The sequence below is a fragment of the Mustelus asterias genome, chromosome 21 (assembly GCF_964213995.1).
Source record: "Mustelus asterias chromosome 21, sMusAst1.hap1.1, whole genome shotgun sequence".
Lineage (NCBI taxonomy): Eukaryota > Metazoa > Chordata > Chondrichthyes > Carcharhiniformes > Triakidae > Mustelus > Mustelus asterias.
This window is the reverse complement of record NC_135821.1, coordinates 80556500-80577776: the sequence shown is the minus strand read 5'-3', so window position 1 is coordinate 80577776 and position 21277 is coordinate 80556500. Positions and strand designations below refer to the sequence as shown.

Sequence of the window (21277 nt, the reverse complement as noted above, 5' to 3'; positions counted from 1 at the left end):
AGTAAGAGGTGCTGGAAATCTTAAAGCGCATCATGGTAAATAAATCCCCGGGACCTGATGAAGTGTATCCCAGGACATTGTGGGAGGCTAGGGTGGAAACTGCGGGTCCCCTAGCCGAGATATTTGAATCATCGATAATCACGGGTGAGGTGCCTGAAGATTGGAGAGTGGCAAATGTTGTGCCTTTGTTTAAAAAGGGCTGCAGGGAAAAGCCTGGGAACTACAGGCCAGTGAGCCTCACATCTGTGGTGGGTAAATTGTTGGAAGGTATTTTGAGGGACAGGATCTACGGGCATTTAGAGACACAAGAGCTGATTAGGGACAGTCAGCATGGCTTTGTGAGTGGAAAATCATGTCTCACAAATTTGATTGAGTTTTTTGAAGGGGTAACCAAGAAGGTAGATGAGGGCAGTGTAGTTGATGTTGTATATGTGGACTTTAGCAAGGCCTTTGACAAGGTGCCGCATGGTAAGTTGTTGCATAAGGTTAAATCTCACGGGATCCAGGGTGAGGTAGCTAAATGGATACAAAATTGGCTTCTTGACAGAAGCCAGAGGGTTGTAGAAGGTTGTATTTCAAACTGGAGGTCTGTGACCAGCAGTGTGCCTCAGGGATCAGTGCTGGGTCCACTGTTATTTGTCATTTATATTAATGATTTGGATGCAAATATAGGAGGTATGGTTAGTAAGTTTGCAGATGACACCAAGATTGATGTCATAGTGGACAGTGAAGAAGGTTATGTCGGATTGCAACGGGATCTTGATCAATTGAGCCAGTGAGCTGATGAATGGCAGATGGAGTTTAATTTAATAAATGTGAGGTGATCCATTTTGATAGATTGAACCAGGGCAGGACTTACTCAGTTAATGGTAGGCTGTTGGGGAGAATTACAGAGCAAAGAGATCTAGCGGTACATGTTCATAGCTCCTTGAAAGTGGAGTCACAGGTGGACAGAGTGGTGAAGAAGGCATTCAGCATGCTTGGTTTCATTGGTCAGAACATTGAGTACAGGAGTTGGGACGTCTTGTTGAAATTGTACAAGACATTGGTAAGGCCACACTTGGAATACTGTGTACAATTCTGGTCACCCTATTATAGAAAGAATATTATTAAACTAGAAAGAATGCAGAAAAGATTTACTAGGATGCTACCGGACCTTGATGGTTTGAGTTATAAGGAGAGGCTGGATAGACTGGGACTTTTTTCTCTGGAGTCTAGGAGGCTGAGGGGTGACCTTTATAGAGGTATATAAAATAACGAGAGGCATAGATCAGCTAGATAGTCAATATCTTTTCCCAAAGGTAGGGGAGTCTAAAACTAGAGGGCATAGGTTTAAGGTGAGCAGGGAGTGATATAAAAGTGTCCAGAGGGGCAGTTTTTTCTCAGAGGGTGGTGTCTGGAACAAGCTGCCAGAGGTAGAGGTGGGTACAATCTTGTCTTTTAAAAGGCATTTAGATAGTTACATGGGTAAGATGGGTGTAGAGGGATATGGGCTAAATGTGGGTAATTGGGACTAGCTTCGGGGTTTAAAAAAAAGGGCGGCATGGACAAGTTGGGCTGCAGGGTCTTTTTTCATGCTGTAAACCTCTATGACTCTATCTCCCACAGAACCACTATGCTGCGTGTTTATTGCACAATATTTGTAACCAGATGCCAACAAAGGGCACTATTATTTTACTAGCACCGTTGTGTGATTGGTGAATTGATAGGGGGAAGGTTAAAGGGGTGTGTGGGGGAGGGGGCATGAGATTTGACATTTTCCTGAAAGGGGCTCATGTGGTAAAGTTTGTGAAGCACTGATCGAGTATGTCATGACCTCAGAGATGTCCAAAAACACTTTACAGCCAATTAAATATTTTTGAAAAATAGCCAACCTGCTTATATTTTTCTAATAGTGCCTCTCATGTTTTATCAAATGCTTGTGAAAGTTGTGGTGTGCAATATTAATTGGATATTTCATCCACTATTCAGGTCAATTCCTTAAAGATTTACCCTTGTTGTGGGAAAATTACCACCGGAGTCAGACTGGAGGTTCAATAATACAGCTTTATTTCGGACACGAAGCTTCAAGGGAGAAAGCGCTGGTACTCCGCAGTACTTGGCAGCTACCTTCTCAATAATACAATAGCACTTGGTCATTTTTATACCTTTCAGACAATGGATAGTCTGGACATTAGCCATTTAACACATCGTTATAGTTGAGTAGACAGATCATGATGATCGATAGTTAACACATCGTTACAATCAGACAGATACAGACATGGGCATTTAACATCGCATTGTTTCATAGAATGGATACATTTCCTCTATCAATGGCTATCAATACATACAGTGATTGGTTTTGCAGCATTTATGTATTTCTGTCCTCACCTGTGGCTAATCTCTTTATCAGACCTTATTGTCTTGGGTCTGACCTTATCTTTAAAGTGCCTCAAGCCCTTACTGGCTTCCTGCAGTATTTGTTCCCTGCATGTTTAACTTTAAATAACTGTCTGTGCTGCATGTTTTAATTTTAAGTAGCTGTCTGTGCTGAAAGTCAGTGCCTGTTTAATGTCTCTTTCCAGGTAACCATTTTATGTGCCAGGCAACCCATTTTGTGTGTCAGGTACCCATCTCTGTGATTTTCCCCACTACACCCTAATCGGAGTAGGATTCTATGTACTGAAACTTAATGTAAAATTGAGGAGATGTAGCAATTTAAGATTGAATATCTGCGTCGTAAAGAGAAAAGAAATCAGCATCTTAGTGTCAATCATATAAAAACAAGAAAGATAGTAATATGATTATTGTGAATCTTCAAACTCTTAGTGCTGAGCATCTACTCCAAGCAACTGGCGAGAAATAAAGGCAAATAGGGACATGATCAAAATCTTTTTGTAATCATTGTGATTTATACAGTGTGGTTAGATAGGTTATTTGAAAAATAATGGTAGAACCAGACATTAACCTCTTTGTCTATCAATATTATAGAGTGTAATGTCAGGAGGTATTTATTTTCAGAGATTATTGGATTTGACAAGTTATTGGGCTTGGTTGTATGGGCAAGTTATGATTGTGATGAGGCATGAGCAACTGCGATTCCCCCACACGGTTTTCCTGAAGCAGCCAAAGATGTTTTTTAATCTTTCCCAGGCAGTGGGAAGATTGCTCTGGTGACTTGATCGATTTGTCTTTCCCTTAACACCACGATTTTCTCCTTCCTCTTCCTCCAAACCTGAGACTATTAATGCACAAGTTTTCTATCACCAAATTACTCCCTGAAATATACTCTTTCATCCTTTTCTGATCATCATTGGGAATCATTTTGTTCAAGATTCTCTGAAGGTTAACATGCAGGTTCAGTCAGCAGTTAGGAAGACAAATGCAATGTTAGCATTCATGTCGAGAGGGCTAGAATACAAGAGCAGGGATGTACTTCTAAGGCTGTATAAGGCTCTGGTCAGACCCCATTTGGAGTATTGTGAGCAGTTTTGGGCCCCATATCTAAGGAAGGATGTGCTGGTCTTGGAAAGGGTCCAGAGGAAGTTCACAACAATGATCCCTGGAATAAAGAGCTTGTCGTATGAGGAATGGTTGAGGACTCTGGATCTGTGCTCGGAGTTTAGAAGGATGAGGGGGGATCTTATTGAAACTTACAGGAAACTGAGGGGCCCGGATAGAGTGGATGCCGAGAGGATGTTTCCACTAGTAGGAAGAACTAGAACCAGAGGGCACAACCTCAGGCTAAAGGGACGATCCTTTAAAACAGAGATGAGGAGGAATTTCTTCAGCCAGAGAGTGGTGAATCTGTGGAAATCTTTGCCGCAGAAGGCTGTGGAGGCTGGGTCATTGCTGTTTGTCATTTTTATAAATGACCTGGATGAGGGCGTAGAAGGATGGGTTAGTAAATTTGCGGATGACACTAAAGTCGGTGGAGTTGTGGACAGTGCGGAAGGTTGTTGCAGGTTGCAGAGGGACATAGATAAGCTGCAGAGCTGGACTGAGAGGTGGCAAATGGAGTTTAATGCGGAAAAGTGTGAGGTGATTCACTTTGGAAGGAGTAACAGGATTAGAGAGTACTGGGCTAATGGTAAGATACTTGGTAGTGTGGATGAACAGAGAGATCTGGGTGTCCATGTGCATAGATCCCTGAAAGTTGGCACCCAGGTTGATAGGGTTGTTAAGAAGGCGTACGGAGTGTTAGCTTTTATTGGTAGAGGGCTTGAGTTTCGGAGCCAGGAGGTCATGTTGCAGCTGTACAAAACTCTGGTGCAGCTGCACTTGGAGTATTGTGTACAGTTCTGGTCACCGCATTATAGGAAAGATGTGGAAGCATTGGGAAGGGTGCAGAGGAGATTTACCAGGATGTTGCCTGGTATGGTGGGAAGGTCTTATGAGGAAAGACTGAGGGACTTGAGGTTGTTTTCGTTAGAGAGAAGAAGGTTAAGAAGTGACTTAATAGAGGCATACAAGATGATCAGAGGATTAGATGGGGTGGATAGTGGGAGCCTTTTTCCTCGGATGGTGATGGCTAGCATGAGGGGACATAGGTTTAAATTGAGGGGTGATAAATATAGGACAGATGTCAGAGGTAGGTTCTTCACTCAGAGAGTAGTAAGGGTGTGGAATGCCCTGCCTGCAACAGTAGTGGACTCGCCAACATTAAGGGCATTTAAATGGTCATTGGATAAACATATGGATGATATTGGAATAGTGTAGGTTAGATGGGCTTTAGATTGGTTTCACTGGTTGGTGCAACATCGAGGGCCGTTCTCCAAGGCGGCCTTCGCAACACACGACAGCGCAGAGTCGCTGAGCAGAAACTGATAGCCAAGTTCCGCACACACGAGGACGGCCTCAACCGAGATATTGGGTTTATGTCACACTATTTGTAACTCCCACAGTTGACTGGACCTGCAGAGTTTCACTGGCTGTCTTGTCTGGAGACAATACACATCTTTTTAGCCTGTCTTGATGCTCTCTCTACTCACATTGTTCTGTTTCTTAAAGACTTGATTAGTTGTAAGTATTCGCATTCCAACCATTATTCATGTAAATTGAGTCTGTGTCTTTATAAGCTCTGTTTGTGAACAGAATTCTCACTCACCTGAAGAAGGGGCTTAGAGCCTCGAAAGCTTGTGTGGCTTTTGCTACCAAATAAACCTGTTGGACTTTAACCTGGTGTTGTTAAACTTCTTACTGTGTTTACCCCAGTCCAACGCCGGCATCTCCACAGTATGAAAGGACCCCATTGACTACAAAAAACTTATGAAACTTGTAATCTTACCACCACAACCTATTAATCTGACTCTGGTTATGAAGTCATGTGAGTGAATATATTTCCCTATTCAACAGGTTCTCCATTCTCTGGGTGCCCTCATCTTGCAGATACTAGTTTCTGGTTAAGCAATGCTATCTATACACACAGCATATTGTTACAGGTCAGGGATTGCTGGCTTTTAGCACAAGTGGGAGTATTTCAGCCAGAAATGAAAGATACCCTGGGTCAGGCTGCGTCTGATTGGATATCTTGTTTATTGAGAACATCATCTGATCCTTTCCGCCTATAATAACCTTTTGAAAACAATCGCTATTGACTTTAAAATTTTTAGGCATGTGAATTATATTTGGCGACTTTCATTCAGCACATTCACCCTGAAAAAATGTGCAGAAATGTATATTTTAAACTCGTGTCTTCTTGAGCGGAGTCTGTGTGGTTTCTCTGCTCGAACATGCTAAGCAGTAGTGGTTATTAGCATTGCTGCCTCGCAGTGCCAGAGATCAGGGTTTGATTCCAACCTTGGGTCACTGTCTGTGTGGAGTCTGCACGTTCTCCCCGTATCTGCGTGGGTTTCCTCCGGGTGCTGCGGTTTCCTCCCACACTCCAAAGATGTGCAGGTTAGGTGGATTAGTGGGGTTACGGGGATGGGGGGTAGTGGGCCTGGGTAAGATGCTCTGTTGGAGAGTCGGTGCAGATTTGATGGGCTGAATGGCTTTCTGCATTGTGGGGATTCTATGATGACCCAGTATGGAAAAGAAATGTGACCACACCCGACATCCTACCCTGAGAATCCAACAGGAATTTTGGAGGTTTAATATAATCATTAGTTTGTAAATAAATCAGTGGAATATAGAACATAACTGCACAGTACAGGCCCTTCGGCCCTCAATGTTGCGCCGACCAGTGAAACCAATCTAAAGCCCCTCGAATCTATTGACCAGAACTGTATGCAATACTCCAAGTGTGGCCACACCAGAGTTTTGTACAGCTGCAGCATGACCTCATGGCTCCAAAGCTCAATCCCTCTACCAATAAAAGCTAACACACCGTATGCGGAATCCATTATTAAAGAGGAGATAGCAGGGCATCTGGATAGAAATGGTTCGATCAATCAGACGCAGCATGGATTCATGAGGGGAAAGTCGTGCTTGACGAACATGTTGGATTTTTATGAAGATGTGACTAGGGCGGTTGATGGAGGAGAACCAGTGGATGCGGTGTTTTTGGATTTCCAAAAGGCGTTTGATAAGGTGCCCCATAAAAGGCTGCTGAAGAAGATTAGGGCACACGGAGTTGGGGGTAGTGTGTTAAAGTGGATTGGGAACTGGCTATCCGACAGGAAGCAAAGAGTCGGAATAAATGGGTGTTTTTCCGGTTGGAGGAAGGTAACTAGTGGCGTGCCGCAGGGATCGGTACTCGGGCCGCAACTATTTACCATTTATATAGATGATCTGGAGGAGGGGACGGAGTGTAGGGTAACGAAGTTTGCAGACGACACAAAGATAAGTGGAAAAGTGAATCGTGTGGAGGACGGAGAAGATCTGCAGAGAGATTTGGACAGGCTGAGTGAGTGGGCGAGGATATGGCAAATGGAGTATAACGTTGAGAAATGCGAGGTTATACACTTTGGAGGAAATAATAACAAATGGGATTACTATCTCAATGGAAACAAATTAAAACATGCTACCGTGCAAAGGGACCTGGGGGTCCTTGTGCACGAGACGCAAAAGCCCAGTCTGCAGGTACAACAGGTGATCAAGAAGGCAAATGGGATGTTGGCCTATATCGCGAGGGGGATAGAATATAAAAGCAGGGATGTCTTGATCCACCTGTACAGGGCATTGGTGAGGCCGCAGCTGGAATACTGTGTGCAGTATTGGTCCCCTTATATGAGGAAGGATATATTGGCATTGGAGGGAGTGCAGAGAAGGTTCACCAGGTTGATACCGGAGATGAGGGGTTTGGATTATGAGGAGAGGCTGAGGAGATTGGGTTTGTACTCGTTGGAGTTTAGAAGGATGAGGGGGGATCTTATGGAGACTTATAAGATAATGCGGGGGCTGGATAGGGTGGAGGCGGAGAGATTCTTTCCACTTAGTAAGGAAGTTAAAACTAGAGGACACAGCCTCAAAATAAAGGGGGGTCGGTTTAAGACAGAGTTGAGGAGGAACTTCTTCTCCCAGAGGGTGGTGAATCTCTGGAATTCTCTGCCCACTGAGGTGGTGGAGGCTACCTTGCTGAATATGTTTAAAGCGCGGATGGATGGATTCCTGATCGGTAAGGGAATTAAGGGTTATGGGGATCAGGCGGGTAAGTGGTACTGATCCATGTCAGATCAGCCATGATCTTATTGAATGGCGGGGCAGGCTCGAGGGGCTAGATGGCCTACTCCTGCTCCTATTTCTTATGTTCTTATGTTCTTATGCCTTCTTAACAACCCTATCAACCTGGGTGCCAACTTTCAGGGATCTATGCACATGGACACCCAGATCCCTCTGTTCATCCACACTACCAAGTATCTTACCATTAGCCCAGTACTCTGTATTCCTGTTACTCCTTCCAAAGTGAATCACCTCACGCTTTTCCACATTAAACTCCATTTGCCACCCCTCAGCCCAGCTCTGCAGCTTATCTATGTCCCTCTGTAACCTGCAACAACCTTCCGCACTGTCCACAGCTCCACCAACTTTAGTGTCATCTGCAAATTTACTAATCCATCCTTCTACGCCCTCATCCAGGTCATTTATAAAAATGACAAACAGCAGTGGCCCCAAAACAGATCCTTGAGGTACACCACTAGTAACTGAACTCCAGGATGAATATTTCCCATCAACAACCACCCTCTGTTTTCTTACAGCTAGCCAATTCCTGATCCAAACCACTAAATCACCCTCAATCCCATGTGTCCGTATCTTCTGACACCTCCTCCCTCTTAATTCCTCCCCATTACAGTTGAAGGATTATTGCGAATGTTTAGAAGCTAAGTGATCTGTGTGTTTGTGGTTATAGACATCCCCTGCGCTGAACTTTGACAAAGTATTTTTTTTAAATAAAGAAGCGAGGGTTTTTACTAAAGAAGTTTCCTTGCTGCCTTTCCCCGGTTTACCTATCTGTCCTTTATCTGTAACTTGTATGAATGATCAGCCCAGTCGGTGATGACTTTTAATGGTAAATAATATGATAGAAAATATTCACTGAAGCTAATTGCAATGTTGTTAGGATGTTTAGCTGGATAATAGTGGCTGGTTTAGCATCAGAGAGCTGCCTGACAGCCAATGCCTGCTTTCTTGCAGCCAGTACTCGCCCCCTGAACACTCTCGCCACAAACTGTCTCAAAAATGTCAAACCAGCAAGTTGATTCTCATGTTTATTGGCTGTCTGTTAACCATGGATGGAAGCTAACCTCCTGGATGGGAGGTCTCAGACCACAATCGGGTTCCAGCAGTCTCCCGACAAGATCTCGACATTGTCGGCTCAGTTCCAAGTTCTGGGGGAAGACCACCCCATTCTGCTGTAGCCAAAGCATCTTTGGGATGTTCGAGTCATCGAAAGGCAAGTGTCCGCAGAGCATTGTGTACAGCACGATGCCCATGCTCCAAATGTCACTCTTGATGCTTTCGTGGGGCACTCCCTGGAGAACCTCGGGTGCAGCATAAGCCGTGCTGCCGCAAAACGTCTTGCTTAACTCGGCGGTGCCGCTGCGAAAGTCCTTGGCGAAGCCAAAATCTGCTAACTTGACGTGGAAGCTTTTATCCAGCAGTGTGTTCTCACACTTGAGGTCCCTGTGGGCGATGCCGCAGTCATGACAGTATCTGATTGCTGCTACCAGCTGGCGGAATAAACTCTTTGCCAGTTGTTCAGGTAAAGCTCCTTCCTTCTTGATGTGTTCCAGAACATCCCCGCCCTCCGCCAGCTCCATAATGATACAGATCTTCCCATCGTCACTCTCCCAGATCTCGTGAACCTTGATGATGTTTTTGTGATCCAAGTTCTGTACAATTTGCAGCTCTCGTGGGAGAAACTTGTGGATGAAATCTAGAATTGGAAAGTGAATATTTACAGGTTGAAGCCGGTTCTTATCCTCCGCGGTTAATATTATTAAAGCGCTGGTTTTATTTGGAACAGAACAGAGCACTGTTCCAGAGAGACCCTCCCCAATTCCAGGACAAGAGTTACCGAGTTTAATGGTAAATACTGATCTTGCCCATGTCCCGTGTCTGTCTCTGTGGGTGTCTGTATCCTTGTTTGTGTCCGTGACTGTGTGCGTGCCTGTGTCTGTGTTTCTGTCTGTGTGTCTGTTGTGTCTCTGTGTGTGTGTCTGTGTTGTGTCTGTGTGCAAAGACAGCATCACCATAAAACGGAAATGCTTCAGTTATTGATACCGCTTCATCAATTCAAACTCAAATGCCATTTTCATCTTCGAGATTCAGATATAACTGGGGTTTCGATCACATTTACTGTCCCTGTGTCTGTCTGGCTGCCGGAGTGAGAAGCCACAGGAATAACGCAGCTGCCATTCCACATCCCCACGATGTACAGGCTGGAGGCACTGGGTATCACAGGGATAGGGTGGGGGGTGAGCCTGGGGCAGACACTGTCAGGGAGTCAGTGCAGACTCGATGGGCCGAATGGCCTTTCCAGGACTGTCGAGATTCTATGATCTCACTTTTTGAATGGCTGACGGAGTTTGGAGGTTTAAATATTGGGATTTGGATTAGCTTCAGTTTGTCTGCAGCGGGGCGGGGGGGGGGGGGGGGGTGGGGCAGGTATCTTAACCCTCTCCACACTGCCCTCAACTTATGTTTAAATTGAATATTTTCTCTTCCCCCCCCCGCCGCCCAGTTTTCCCTGTTTCTAATTCAGAACTCTCCAGCTATTCACACTTTTACTTCAGATCGATCAAGTTTCTTAAATAGTTTCCTGTTATTATCATTGGTCCTTTCACTATCTGATGTTTTCTCTATAATCACTTAGAACATAGAACATAGAAAAGCTACAGCACAAACAGGCCCTTCGGCCCACAAGTTGCGCTGAACATGTCCCTACCTACTAGGCTTACCTATAACCCTCTATCTTACTAACTTCCATGAACTTATCCAAAAGTCTCTTAAAAGACCCTATCGGATCCACCACCACCACCGACAGCCGATTCCACGCACCCACCACCCTCTGAGTGAAAAACTTACCCCTAACATCTCGTCTGTACCTACTCCCCAGCACCCTAAACCTGTGACCTCTTGTGGCAACCATTTCAGCCCTGAGTAAAAGCCTCTGAGAATCCACTCTATCAATACCTCTCAACATCTTATACACCTCTATCAGGTCACCTCTCATCCTTCGCTTCTCCAAGGAGAAAAGACCTAGCTCTCTCAACCTATCCTCATAAGGCATGCCACCTAATCCAGGCAACATCCTTGTAAATCTCCTCTGCACCCTTTCTATGGCTTCCACATCCTTTCTGTAATGAGGCGACCAGAACTGGGCACAGTACTCCAGGTGGGGTCGGACCAGGGTCCTATACAGCTGCAGCATTATCTCCCGATTTCTAAACTCAATTCCTCTATTGATGACGGCCAGTATTCCATACGCCTTCTTAACCACAGCCTCCACCTGCAACGCTGCTTTGAACGTCCTATGAACCCGGACCCCAAGATCCTTCTGATCTTCCACACTGCCAAGCGTCTTACCCATAATATTATATTTTTTCATCCTATTCAACCTGCCAAAATGAACCACCACACACTTTTATCTGGGTTGAAGTCCATCTGCCACTTCTCCGCCCAGTCTTGCATCTTATCTATGTCTCATTGAAACTGCTGACATCCCTCTACACTATCCACAACACCTCCAACCTTTGTGTCATCAGCAAACTTGCCAACCCATCCTTCCACTTCCTCATCCAGGTCATTAATAAAAATCACAAAGAGCAAGGGTCCCAGAACAGATCCCTGGGGCACTCCACTGGTGACCGACCTCCATGCTGAAAAAGACCCATCTACAACCACTCTTTGCCTTCTGTGGGCAAGCCAGTTCTGAATCCACAAAGCAATGTCCTCTTGTATCCCATGCCCCTTCATTTTCTCAATGAGCCTTGCATGGGGCAACTTATCAAACGCCTTGCTGAAATCCATATAAACTACATCTACCGCTCTTCCCTCATCTGTGTCTCTAGTTACATCTTCAAAAAATTCAATTAGGCTCGTAAGGCATGATCTGCCTTGGACAAAGCCAAACTGGCTATTTCTGATCATACAGATGTTCATAAATCCTGCCTCTCAGGATCTTCTCCATCAACTTACCAACCTCCTGAACACACCTAACAAACTCCTCCCCATCTAAACCCCTGACCCTAGGGATATTCCAATCAATATTTTGGAAATTAAAATCTCCCATCACGACCACTCTGTTATTACCACATCTCTCCAGGATCTGCTTCCCAATCTGCTCCTCCACATCCCTGCTACTATTGGGTGGCTTATAGAAAACACCCAGTAAAGTTATTGACCCCTTCCTGTTGCGAACCTCCGCCCACAGAGATTCCGTAGACAATCCCTCTGTGGCATCCATCTTTTCTACAGCCGTGACACTATCCCTGATCAACAGTGCCACTCCCTCACCTCTCTTTCCTCCTTCCCTGTCCCTCCTGAAACATCTGAAACTCGGCACTTGAAGTATCCAGTCCTGTCCCTGAGATAACCAAGTCTCTGTAATGGCCACCACATCACACTTCCAAGTAGTGATCCACGCTCTAAGCTCATCCATTTTGTTCACTACATTCCTTGTGTTAAAATAAACACATCTCAACCCTACGGTCTGAGTGCTCCCCTTCTCTGTCACCTGCACATCTTCCCTCTCACACTGTCTACGAGCCCCTTTTATTTTTAAGCTAACCTCCTCTCTCCCAGTCACCTCATTTTGATTCCCACCCCCCAACCATTCTAGTTTAAACATTCCCCAGTAGCCTTAGCAAACCTTCCCGCCAGGATATTGGTCCCCCTGGGATTTAAGTGAAACCCATCCTTTTTGTACAGGTCGCACCTGCCCCAAAAGAGGTCCCAATGATCCAGGAACCTCAATCCCTCAGCTATGCATTTATCCTCCACCTTATTCCGTTCCTTCCCTCACTGTCTCGTGGCACAGGCAGCAATCCTGAGATTATTACCTTTGCGTTCCTTCTTCTTAACTTCCTACCTAACTTCCTATATTCTCCTTTCATAACCCCTTCCCCTTTCCTGCCTATGTCAGTGGTACCAGTATGCACCACGACCTCTGGCTCCTCTCCCTCCCACTTAAGGATTTCTTGGACCCTGTCAGAAACATCCCTGATCCCGGCACCAAGGAGACAAACCCCCATTCGCGTTTCTCGACTTCCTCCACAGAAACGCCTGTCTGACCCCCTCACTGTGGAGTCCCCGATCACCACTGCCTTCCTCCTCCTTTCCTTACCCTTCTGTGCTACAAGGCCGGACTCTGCGCCGGAGGCTCGACCACTGCTGCTTCCACCAGGTGGGCTGTCCCCCCCAACAGTACTCAAACAAGAGTACTTATTTTTAAGGGGCACAACCACTGGGGTACTCTCTACCACCTGACTTTTCCCTTTCCTGACTGTGACCCACTTGCCTGCTTCTTGTGGCCCTGGTGTGACCACCTGCCTATAACTCCTATCTATCACCTCCTCGTTTTCCCTGACCAGACGAATGTCCTCGAGCTGCAGCTCCAGCTCCATAACTCGGTCCCTTAGGAGCCGCAGCTCGATGCACCCAGCGCAGATATGCACTTCTGGGAGGCTAGGAGACTCCCACATCCGGCACTGAGAACAGCAAACTGGCTTCACATTCATAATGCCCTTTTTCCTCAGATTCCACAGGGAAAGAACTAAGATTTAAAAGTTGAAAAACAAAAAAAAATTTTTTTTTTCTTTAAACCTACCCTCCCTCGCCCGTTTCCTCCTAAGCCCGTTGAGCCAAAGCCCTTCCGCTCTCTTGGCTAATCTTACTCCCTCTCTAATCTGCTCGGATCAATGTTTCCAATCCTGTTCCTCTATTTTTCCATTTTTAAGGATTCACAGCAGGAACTGGTCTTTGCAGCATTTCTGATTTGGGGGCAGGTTTATTGCTGTTACCCCAACCTTAACCCTCCTGACCTTTACAACTCAAAACCCAAAATACTCACTCACTGTGTAAATCAAGCTGCCTAATTCAATTCAAATGTATTTGTTAACTGTGACCTATCCGATTATAGAATAAATAATGATGCTGATATCAGGGGAAGTTTTAGATCTCTTTTATGCGCTATTCAATCATTCTCAGTAAATCTGCAGACTGGGTAAAGATCCATTTTTCTGTAAAATTCCCCAATGAGCTGTTTTCTGCATTGAAAGATGAGCCCGGGTTTGTGACATAGAACATAGAACAGTACAGCACAGAACAGGCCCTTCAGCCCACGATGTTGTGCCGACCTTTACCTGAAACCAAGATCAAGCTATCCCACTCCCTATCATCCTGGTGTGCTCCATGTGCCTATCCAATAACCGCTTAAATGTTCCTAAAGTGTCTGACTCCACTATCACTGCAGGCAGTCCATTCCACACCCCAACCACTCTGAGTAAAGAACCTACCTCGGACATCCTTCCTATATCCGTGTTAGGGAACTGGAGCTGGAGTTGGAGGAACTTAGGATCATCAGGGACGCAGAGATGGCCATAGACACAAGCTTTAGGAATACAGTTACTCCGAGGATTGAAAACAGATGGGTGACGGTGAGAGGGGCTGGGAGGAAGCAGTCCGTGCAGGGATCCCCGGTGGTCGTTCCCCTTAGCAACAAGTATTCCGCTTTGGATACGGTTGAGGGGGATGACATACCAGTGGGGAGCCGCAGTGAGAGGATCTCCAGCACTGTGTCCGTCTCTGTGGCTCGGGAGGGAAAGGGGGAGAGCGGGAGGGCGATAGTTATTGGGGACTCGTTAGTTAGAGGGATAGATAGGAGGTTCTGTGGCAGCAAAAGAGACTCACGGATGGTATGTTGCCTACCGGATGCCAAGGTCCGTGATGTCTCAGACCGTGTTTTCCAGATTCTGAAGGGGGAGGGGAAACAGTCACAAGTCGTGGTGCACATTGGTACCAATGACATAGGTAAGAGAAGGGACGGGGATTTAAAGCAGGAATTTCTGGAGCTGGGCTGGAAGCTGAGAGCCAAGACGAAACGTGGTCATCTCTGGTACGTTGCCGGTACCACGTGATAGCGAGTTGAGGAACAGGGAGAGAGTGCAGTTAAATATGTGGTTGCAGGGATGGTGTAGGAGGGAGGGTTTCAGATACGTGGATAATTGGAACACGTTCTGGGGAAGGTGGGACCTGTACAAACAGGACGGGGTGCACCTGAACCAGAGGGGCACCAATATCCTCGGAGGGAAATTTGTTACGGCTCTTCAGGGGGGTTTAAACTAATTTGTCAGGGGAGTGGGAAAGGGAGTTGTAGTCCAGAAGTCAGTGAGGGTGGTGAGATATTGGGGAAGGTATCAGGGTCAAGGGTGGGTACTGGTAGACAGGAAGGTGGGTTGAAGTGTGTCTACTTCAATGCAAGGAGCATCCGGAACAAGGTAGATGAACTTGGGGCGTGGATTGGTACTTGGGACTACGATGTTGTGGCCATTACGGAGACGTGGGTAGAACAAGGACAGGAATGGTTGTTGGACGTTCCGGGGTATAGATGTTTCACTAAGTGTAGGGAAGCTGGTAAAAGAGGTGGAGGAGTGGCATTGTTAATCAAGGATAGTTTAACGGCTGCGGAAAGGCACTTCGTGGGGGATCTGCACACTGAGGTAATATGGGCTGAAGTTAGAAATAGGAAAGGAGCGGTCACGTTGCTAGGAGTTTACTATAGGCCCCCAAATAGTAATAGAGATGTGGAGGAAGAAATTGCTAAGCAGATTATGGATATGTGTGGGGATCACAGGGTAGTTGTCATGGGGGACTTTAACTTTCCAAATATTGATTGGAACCTTTGTAGGTCAAATAGTTTGGATGGGGCAGTTTTTGTGCAGTGTGTGCGGGAGGGTTTCCTGACACAATATGTGGATGGGCCGACTAGAGGTGAGGCCACATTGGATTTGGTACTGGGAAATGAACCGGGCCAAGTGTTAGATTTGGTTGTGGGAGAGCAATTTGGAGATAGTGACCACAATTCGGTGTCTTTTGTTATTGCAATGGAGAGGGATAGGGCCGTACGGCAGGGCAAGGTTTACAATTGGGGGAGGGGTAATTATGATGCGATTAGGCAAGAATTAGGGGGCATAAGTTGGGAACAGAAACTGTCAGAGAAAGGAACTAATGAAAAGTGGAATTTTTTCAAGGAACAAATACTGGATGTCCTTGATAGGTATGTTCCTGTCAGGCAGGGAGGAAATGGCCGAGTGAGGGAACCATGGTTCACAAAAGAGGTGGAATGTCTTGTGAAAAGGAAGAGGGAAGCTTATGTAGGGATGAGGAAACAAGGTTCAGATGGCTTGATTGAGGGTCACAAGTTAGCAAGGAATGAGCTGAAAAAGGGGCTTAGGAGAGCTAGGAGGGGACATGAGAAGTCCTTGGCGGGTCGGATCAAGGAAAACCCCAAGGCTTTTTACTCTTATGTGAGGAATAAAAGAATGACCAGGGTGAGGTTAGGGCCGGTCAAGGACAGTAGTGGGAACTTGTGTATGGAGTCAGTAGAGATAGGCGAGGTGATGAATGAATACTTTTCTTCAGTGTTCACCAAGGAGAGGGGCCATGTTTTTGAGGAAGAGAAGGTGTTACAGGCTAATAGGCTGGAGGAAATAGATGTTCGGAGGGAGGATGTCTTGGCAGTTTTGAATAAACTGAAGGTCGATAAGTCCCCTGGGCCTGATGAAATGTATCCTAGGATTCTTTGGGAGGCAAGGGATGAGATTGCAGAGCCTTTGGCGTTGATCTTTGGGTCCTCGCTGTCCACGGGGATGGTGCCAGAGGACTGGAGAATGGCGAATGTTGTTCCTCTGTTTAAGAAAGGGAATAGAAATGACCCTGGTAATTATAGACCGGTTAGTCTTACTTCGGTGGTTGGTAAATTGATGGAAAGGGTCCTTAGGGATGGGATTTACGACCATTTAGAAAGATGCGGATTAATCCGAGATAGTCAGCACGGATTCGTGAAGGGCAAGTCGTGCCTCACAAATTTGATAGAATTTTTTGAGGAGGTAACTAAGTGTGTTGATGAAGGTAGGGCAGTTGATGTCATATACATGGATTTTAGTAAGGCGTTTGATAAGGTCCCCCATGGTCGGCTTATGATGAAAGTGAGGAGGTGTGGGATAGAGGGAAAGTTGGCCGATTGGATAGGTAACTGGCTGTCTGACCGAAGACAGAGGGTGGTGGTCGATGGAAAATTTTCGGATTGGAGGCAGGTTGCTAGCGGTGTGCCGCAGGGATCAGTGCTTGGTCCTCTGCTCTTTGTGATTTTTATTAATGACTTAGAGGAGGGGGCTGAAGGGTGGATCAGTAAATTTGCTGATGACACCAAGATTGGTGGAGTAGTGGATGAGGTGGAGGGCTGTTGTAGGCTGCAAAGAGACATAGATAGGATGCAAAGCTGGGCTGAAAAATGGCAAATGGAGTTTAACCCTGATAAATGTGAGGTGATTCATTTTGGTAGGACAAATTTAAATGTGGATTACAGGGTCAAAGGTAGGGTTCTGAAGACTGTGGAGGAACAGAGAGATCTTGGGGTCCATATCCCCAGATCTCTAAAGGTTGCCAGTCAAGTGGATAGAGCTGTGAAGAAGGCCTATAGTGTGTTAGCTTTTATTAACAGGGGGTTGGAGTTTAAGAGCCGTGGGGTTATGCTGCAACTGTACAGGACCTTGGTGAGACCACATTTGGAATATTGTGTGCAGTTCTGGTCACCTCACTATAGGAAGGATGTGGAAGCACTGGAAGGAGTGCAGAGGAGATTTACCAGGATGCTGCCTGGTTTGGAGGGTAGGTCATATGAGGAAAGGTTGAGGGAGCTAGGGCTGTTCTCTCTGGAGCGGAGGAGGCTGAGGGGAGACTTAATAGAGGTGTATAAAATTATGAAGGGGATAGATAGAGTGAACGTTCAAAGACTATTTCCTCGGGTGGATGGAGCTATTACAAGGGGGCATAACTATAGGGTTCGTGGTGGGAGATACAGGACGGATATCAGAGGTAGGTTCTTTACGCAGAGAGTGGTTGGGGTGTGGAATGGACTGCCTGCAGTGATAGTGGAGTCAGACACTTTAGAAACATTTAAGCGGTTATTGGATAGGCACATGGAGCACACCAGGATGATAGGGAGTGGGATAGCTTGATCTTGGTTTCAGATAAAGCTCGGCACAACATCGTGGGCCGAAGGGCCTGTTCTGTGCTGTACTGTTCTATGTTCTATGTTCTATCTCCCACCACGAACCCTATAGTTATGCCCCCTTGTAATAGCTCCATCCACCCGAGGAAATAGTCTTTGAATGTTCACTCAGGATTTATGATCATCTGGAGAAGTTTAGTATGATCAAAAGTAGTCAGCACGGCTTTGTCAAGGGCAGGTCGTGCCTTACGAGCCTGGTTGAGTTCTTTGAAAATGTGACCAAACACATTGACGAAGGAAGAGCGGTGGATGTGGTCTATATGGACTTCAGCAAGGCGTTCGATAAGGTCCCCCATGCAAGACTTCTTGAGAAAGTGAGAGGGCATGGGATCCAAGGGGCTGTTGCCTTGTGGATCCAGAACTGGCTTGCCTGCCGAAGGCAGAGAGTGGCTGTGGAGGGGTCTTTCTCTGCATGGAGGTCAGTGACCAGTGGAGTGCCCCAGGGATCTGTTCTGGGACCCTTGCTGTTTGTCATTTTCATAAATGACCTGGATGAGGAAGTGGAGGGATGGGTTGGTAAGTTTGCTGACGACACCAAGGTAGGTGGTGTTGTGGATAGTTTGGAGGGATGTCAGAAGTTGCAGCGAGACATAGATAGAATGCAAGACTGGGCGGAGAAGTGGCAGATGGACTTCAACCCGGATAAGTGTGTGGTGATCCATTTTGGCAGATCCAATGGGATGAAGCAGCAGTATAATATGAAGGGTAACATTCTTAGCAGTGTAGAGGATCAGAAGGACCTTGGGGTCTGGGTCCATAGGACTCTTAAATCGGCCTCGCAGGTGGAGGATGCGGTCAAGAAGGCGTACGGCGTACTGGCCTTCATTAATCGAGGGATTGAGTTTAGGAGTCGGGAGATAATGCTGCAGCTTTATAGGACCCTGGTTAGACCCCACTTGGAGTACTGCGCGCAGTTCTGGTCACCTCATTACAGGAAAGATGTTGAAGCCATTGAAAGGGTGCAGAGGAGATTTACAAGGATGTTGCCTGGATTGGGGGGCATGCCTTATGAGGATAGGTTGAGGGAGCTTGGTCTCTTCTCCCTGGAGAGACGAAGGATGAGAGGTGACCTGATAGAGGTTTACAAGATGTTGAGAGGTCTGGATAGGGTAGACTCTCAGAGGCTATTTCCAAGGGCTGAAATGGTTGCTACGAGAGGACACAGGTTTAAGGTGCTGGGGGGTAGGTACAGAGGAGATGTCAGGGGTAAGTTTTTCACTCAGAGGGTGGTGGGTGAGTGGAATCGGCTGACGTCGGTGGTGGTGGAGGCAAACTCGTTGGGGTCTTTTAAGAGACTTCTGTATGAGTACATGGGATTTAATGGGATTGAGGGCTATAGATAGGCCTAGAGGTAGGGATATGATCAGCGCAACTTGTGGGCCGAAGGGCCTGTTTGTGCTGTGGCTTTCTATGTTCTATGTTCTATCTATCCCCTCCATCATTTTATAAACCTCTCTAAAAATGACCTGTGCATTTTACACCCAATCAGCCCCAGGTCGATCAAACACAAGCGCATGTTTGCAGTAAAGCGAATGGAATGTTTTTACAGAGTGAATGTGGGGGCAACTCACCGAAACACAATGAATTCGAGAAACCTGCAGAGAGATGTATTAAAAATGGACTCTAGTTAAAACCAGGAGGTCCTTTTAGAACCGGATTCGGAGTAAATAAAGGCACCCTACTCTGCCGAAATAGAAATCCTTCATTTAGCTGCTTTTTCTGGAGGTTTCCAAGTACTGGAGGAAACGATTTAGAATTTATCTGGTGCTTTTGGAGGATGAGTATATTCCAGGTAAAATGTGACAAATCTTTCGCTTCCAATTGATCCAATTCTGCATGCAATCTGTAAACCCTGCTAACTATTTTCAACTTCTGAAATAACACCCCAACCAATGAAACCTGCAGCCGTGTCAGACTCGGCTGTGGATGAAATGTGGAATCTGCTTCTTCGGATAATGGCTACACATCATCAGCTGGGAAACTGATTCTCTAAATCCTGGATACAATAATGTGTGAAAGATTGTATTGAGTCGGGATGGTGGAAGTGGCTTATTGCTCCTGGCTGTGTCGGGGGAGTGTGTTAATGAAATCTTACCCTTTGGTGCTGTCTGTCGGTTGATGATTTTAATGGCTACTTTCCTCTGCTGGTTTCGGCAGTAAGCTTCCTTCACTTTGGAATAAGTCCCCTCCCCGATCGTGTTTCCAAGTTGATATCCTTTGGACAGCAGCAGTTTTTCCATTGCTTCTCATCCACTTTCTTTACCAGTTTCAGCGATCACATTCCTCAATTTATCCAGTTCCACGCAATCTAAACAATGTTTCTCGGCTTCCTATCTTATTTCTAAAATCGGACATTATATAAAAAAATAGCAATCCTGGGTGTGTTGCACCCAGGCAAAATAAACTCAGCAGGGATAAATGTGACTCCTTTATGATGCCATAATTTCCCTGTTACTAAGGAGACTTTGTGCTGTTTGCTGAAACAGATATTGCCAATATTCATGATTTGAAAAGTCTTAACCAAAATCCTTTACTTTTGTAGATCAGTTATTTTGATTCCATTCCTGTCTGATGCTGAGTTAGTTTGGAAGTTTCCCTCTCGCTATCCCCTCAGCTTTCTCTTTGAACTGAAGTAAAAGCAGCTTCCAAACCCCGGGCCTGAGTCACTGCTCAAACAGCCCCATAATGTTTCTCTGAAAATCCAAAACCCAACAGGATGTGTCTGCTCACAATTTGATTTTTTTGCTCGTTAATGGGATGTGGGTATTGCTGGCTGGCCCAGCATTTACTTCCCATCTCTGATTGTCCTTCAGAAAGTGGTGGTGAGCTGCCTGCTTGAAACGCTGCAGTCCATGAGGTGTGGGTGCTGATGGGGAGGGAGTTCCGAGATTTTCAAGTCAGGACGGTGAGTGGCTTGGAGGGGAACCTCCAGGTGGTGGCGTTCCCAGCTATCTGTCACTCTTTTCCTTTTAGATGATAGTTATCATGGGTTTGGAAGGTGCTGTCTAAGGAACTTTGGTGAGTTGCTGCAGTGCATCTTGTAGATGGTGCATACGGCTGCTGTGCATCAGTGGTGTTGGGAGTGAATCTTTTTTGGATGGGGTGCCAATCAAGCAATCTTTGTCCTGGATGGTGTCGAGCTTCTCAAGTGTTGTAGGAGCTGCACCCATCCAGGCAAGTGGGGAGTATTGCATCACATGCCTGACTTGTGCCTTATAGATGGTGGATAGGCTTTGGGGGGGGGGGGGGGGGGGTTAGGAGGTGAGTTATTCACTGCAGGATTCCCAGCCTCTGACCTGTTCTGGTAGCCACAGTATTTATATGGCTGGGTCCAGTTCAGTTTCCGGTCAATGGTAACCCCCATTATGTTTTGGGGATTCAGTGATGGTAATGCCATTGACTGTCAAGGGGCAATGGTTAGATTCTCTCTTGTTGGAGATGGTCATTGCCTGGCACTTGTGTGGCAAGAATGTTACTTGTCACCTGTCCACCCAAGCCTGGATATTGTCCAGGTCTTGCTGCATTTGGACAAAGACTGCTTCAGTATCTGAAGAGTCACGAATGGTGCTGGACATTGTTCAAACATCCCCACTTCTGACCTTATGATGGGGGGAAAGTTATTGA

General features: G+C 46.1%; 1 protein-coding gene across 1 annotated transcript; it reads right to left on the bottom strand.

The window, feature by feature from the left end:
• Positions 1–8627: 8627 nt before the first annotated feature.
• Positions 8628–19893, bottom strand: LOC144508916 (testis-specific serine/threonine-protein kinase 3-like). The gene is made up of 2 exons (XM_078237130.1): positions 19749–19893; positions 8628–9295 (listed from the first exon to the last, which is right to left on the bottom strand). The coding sequence occupies exons 1-2, from the start codon at positions 19891–19893 to the stop codon at positions 8628–8630; spliced, it is 813 nt and encodes a 270-aa protein (XP_078093256.1).
• Positions 19894–21277: the final 1384 nt, after the last annotated feature.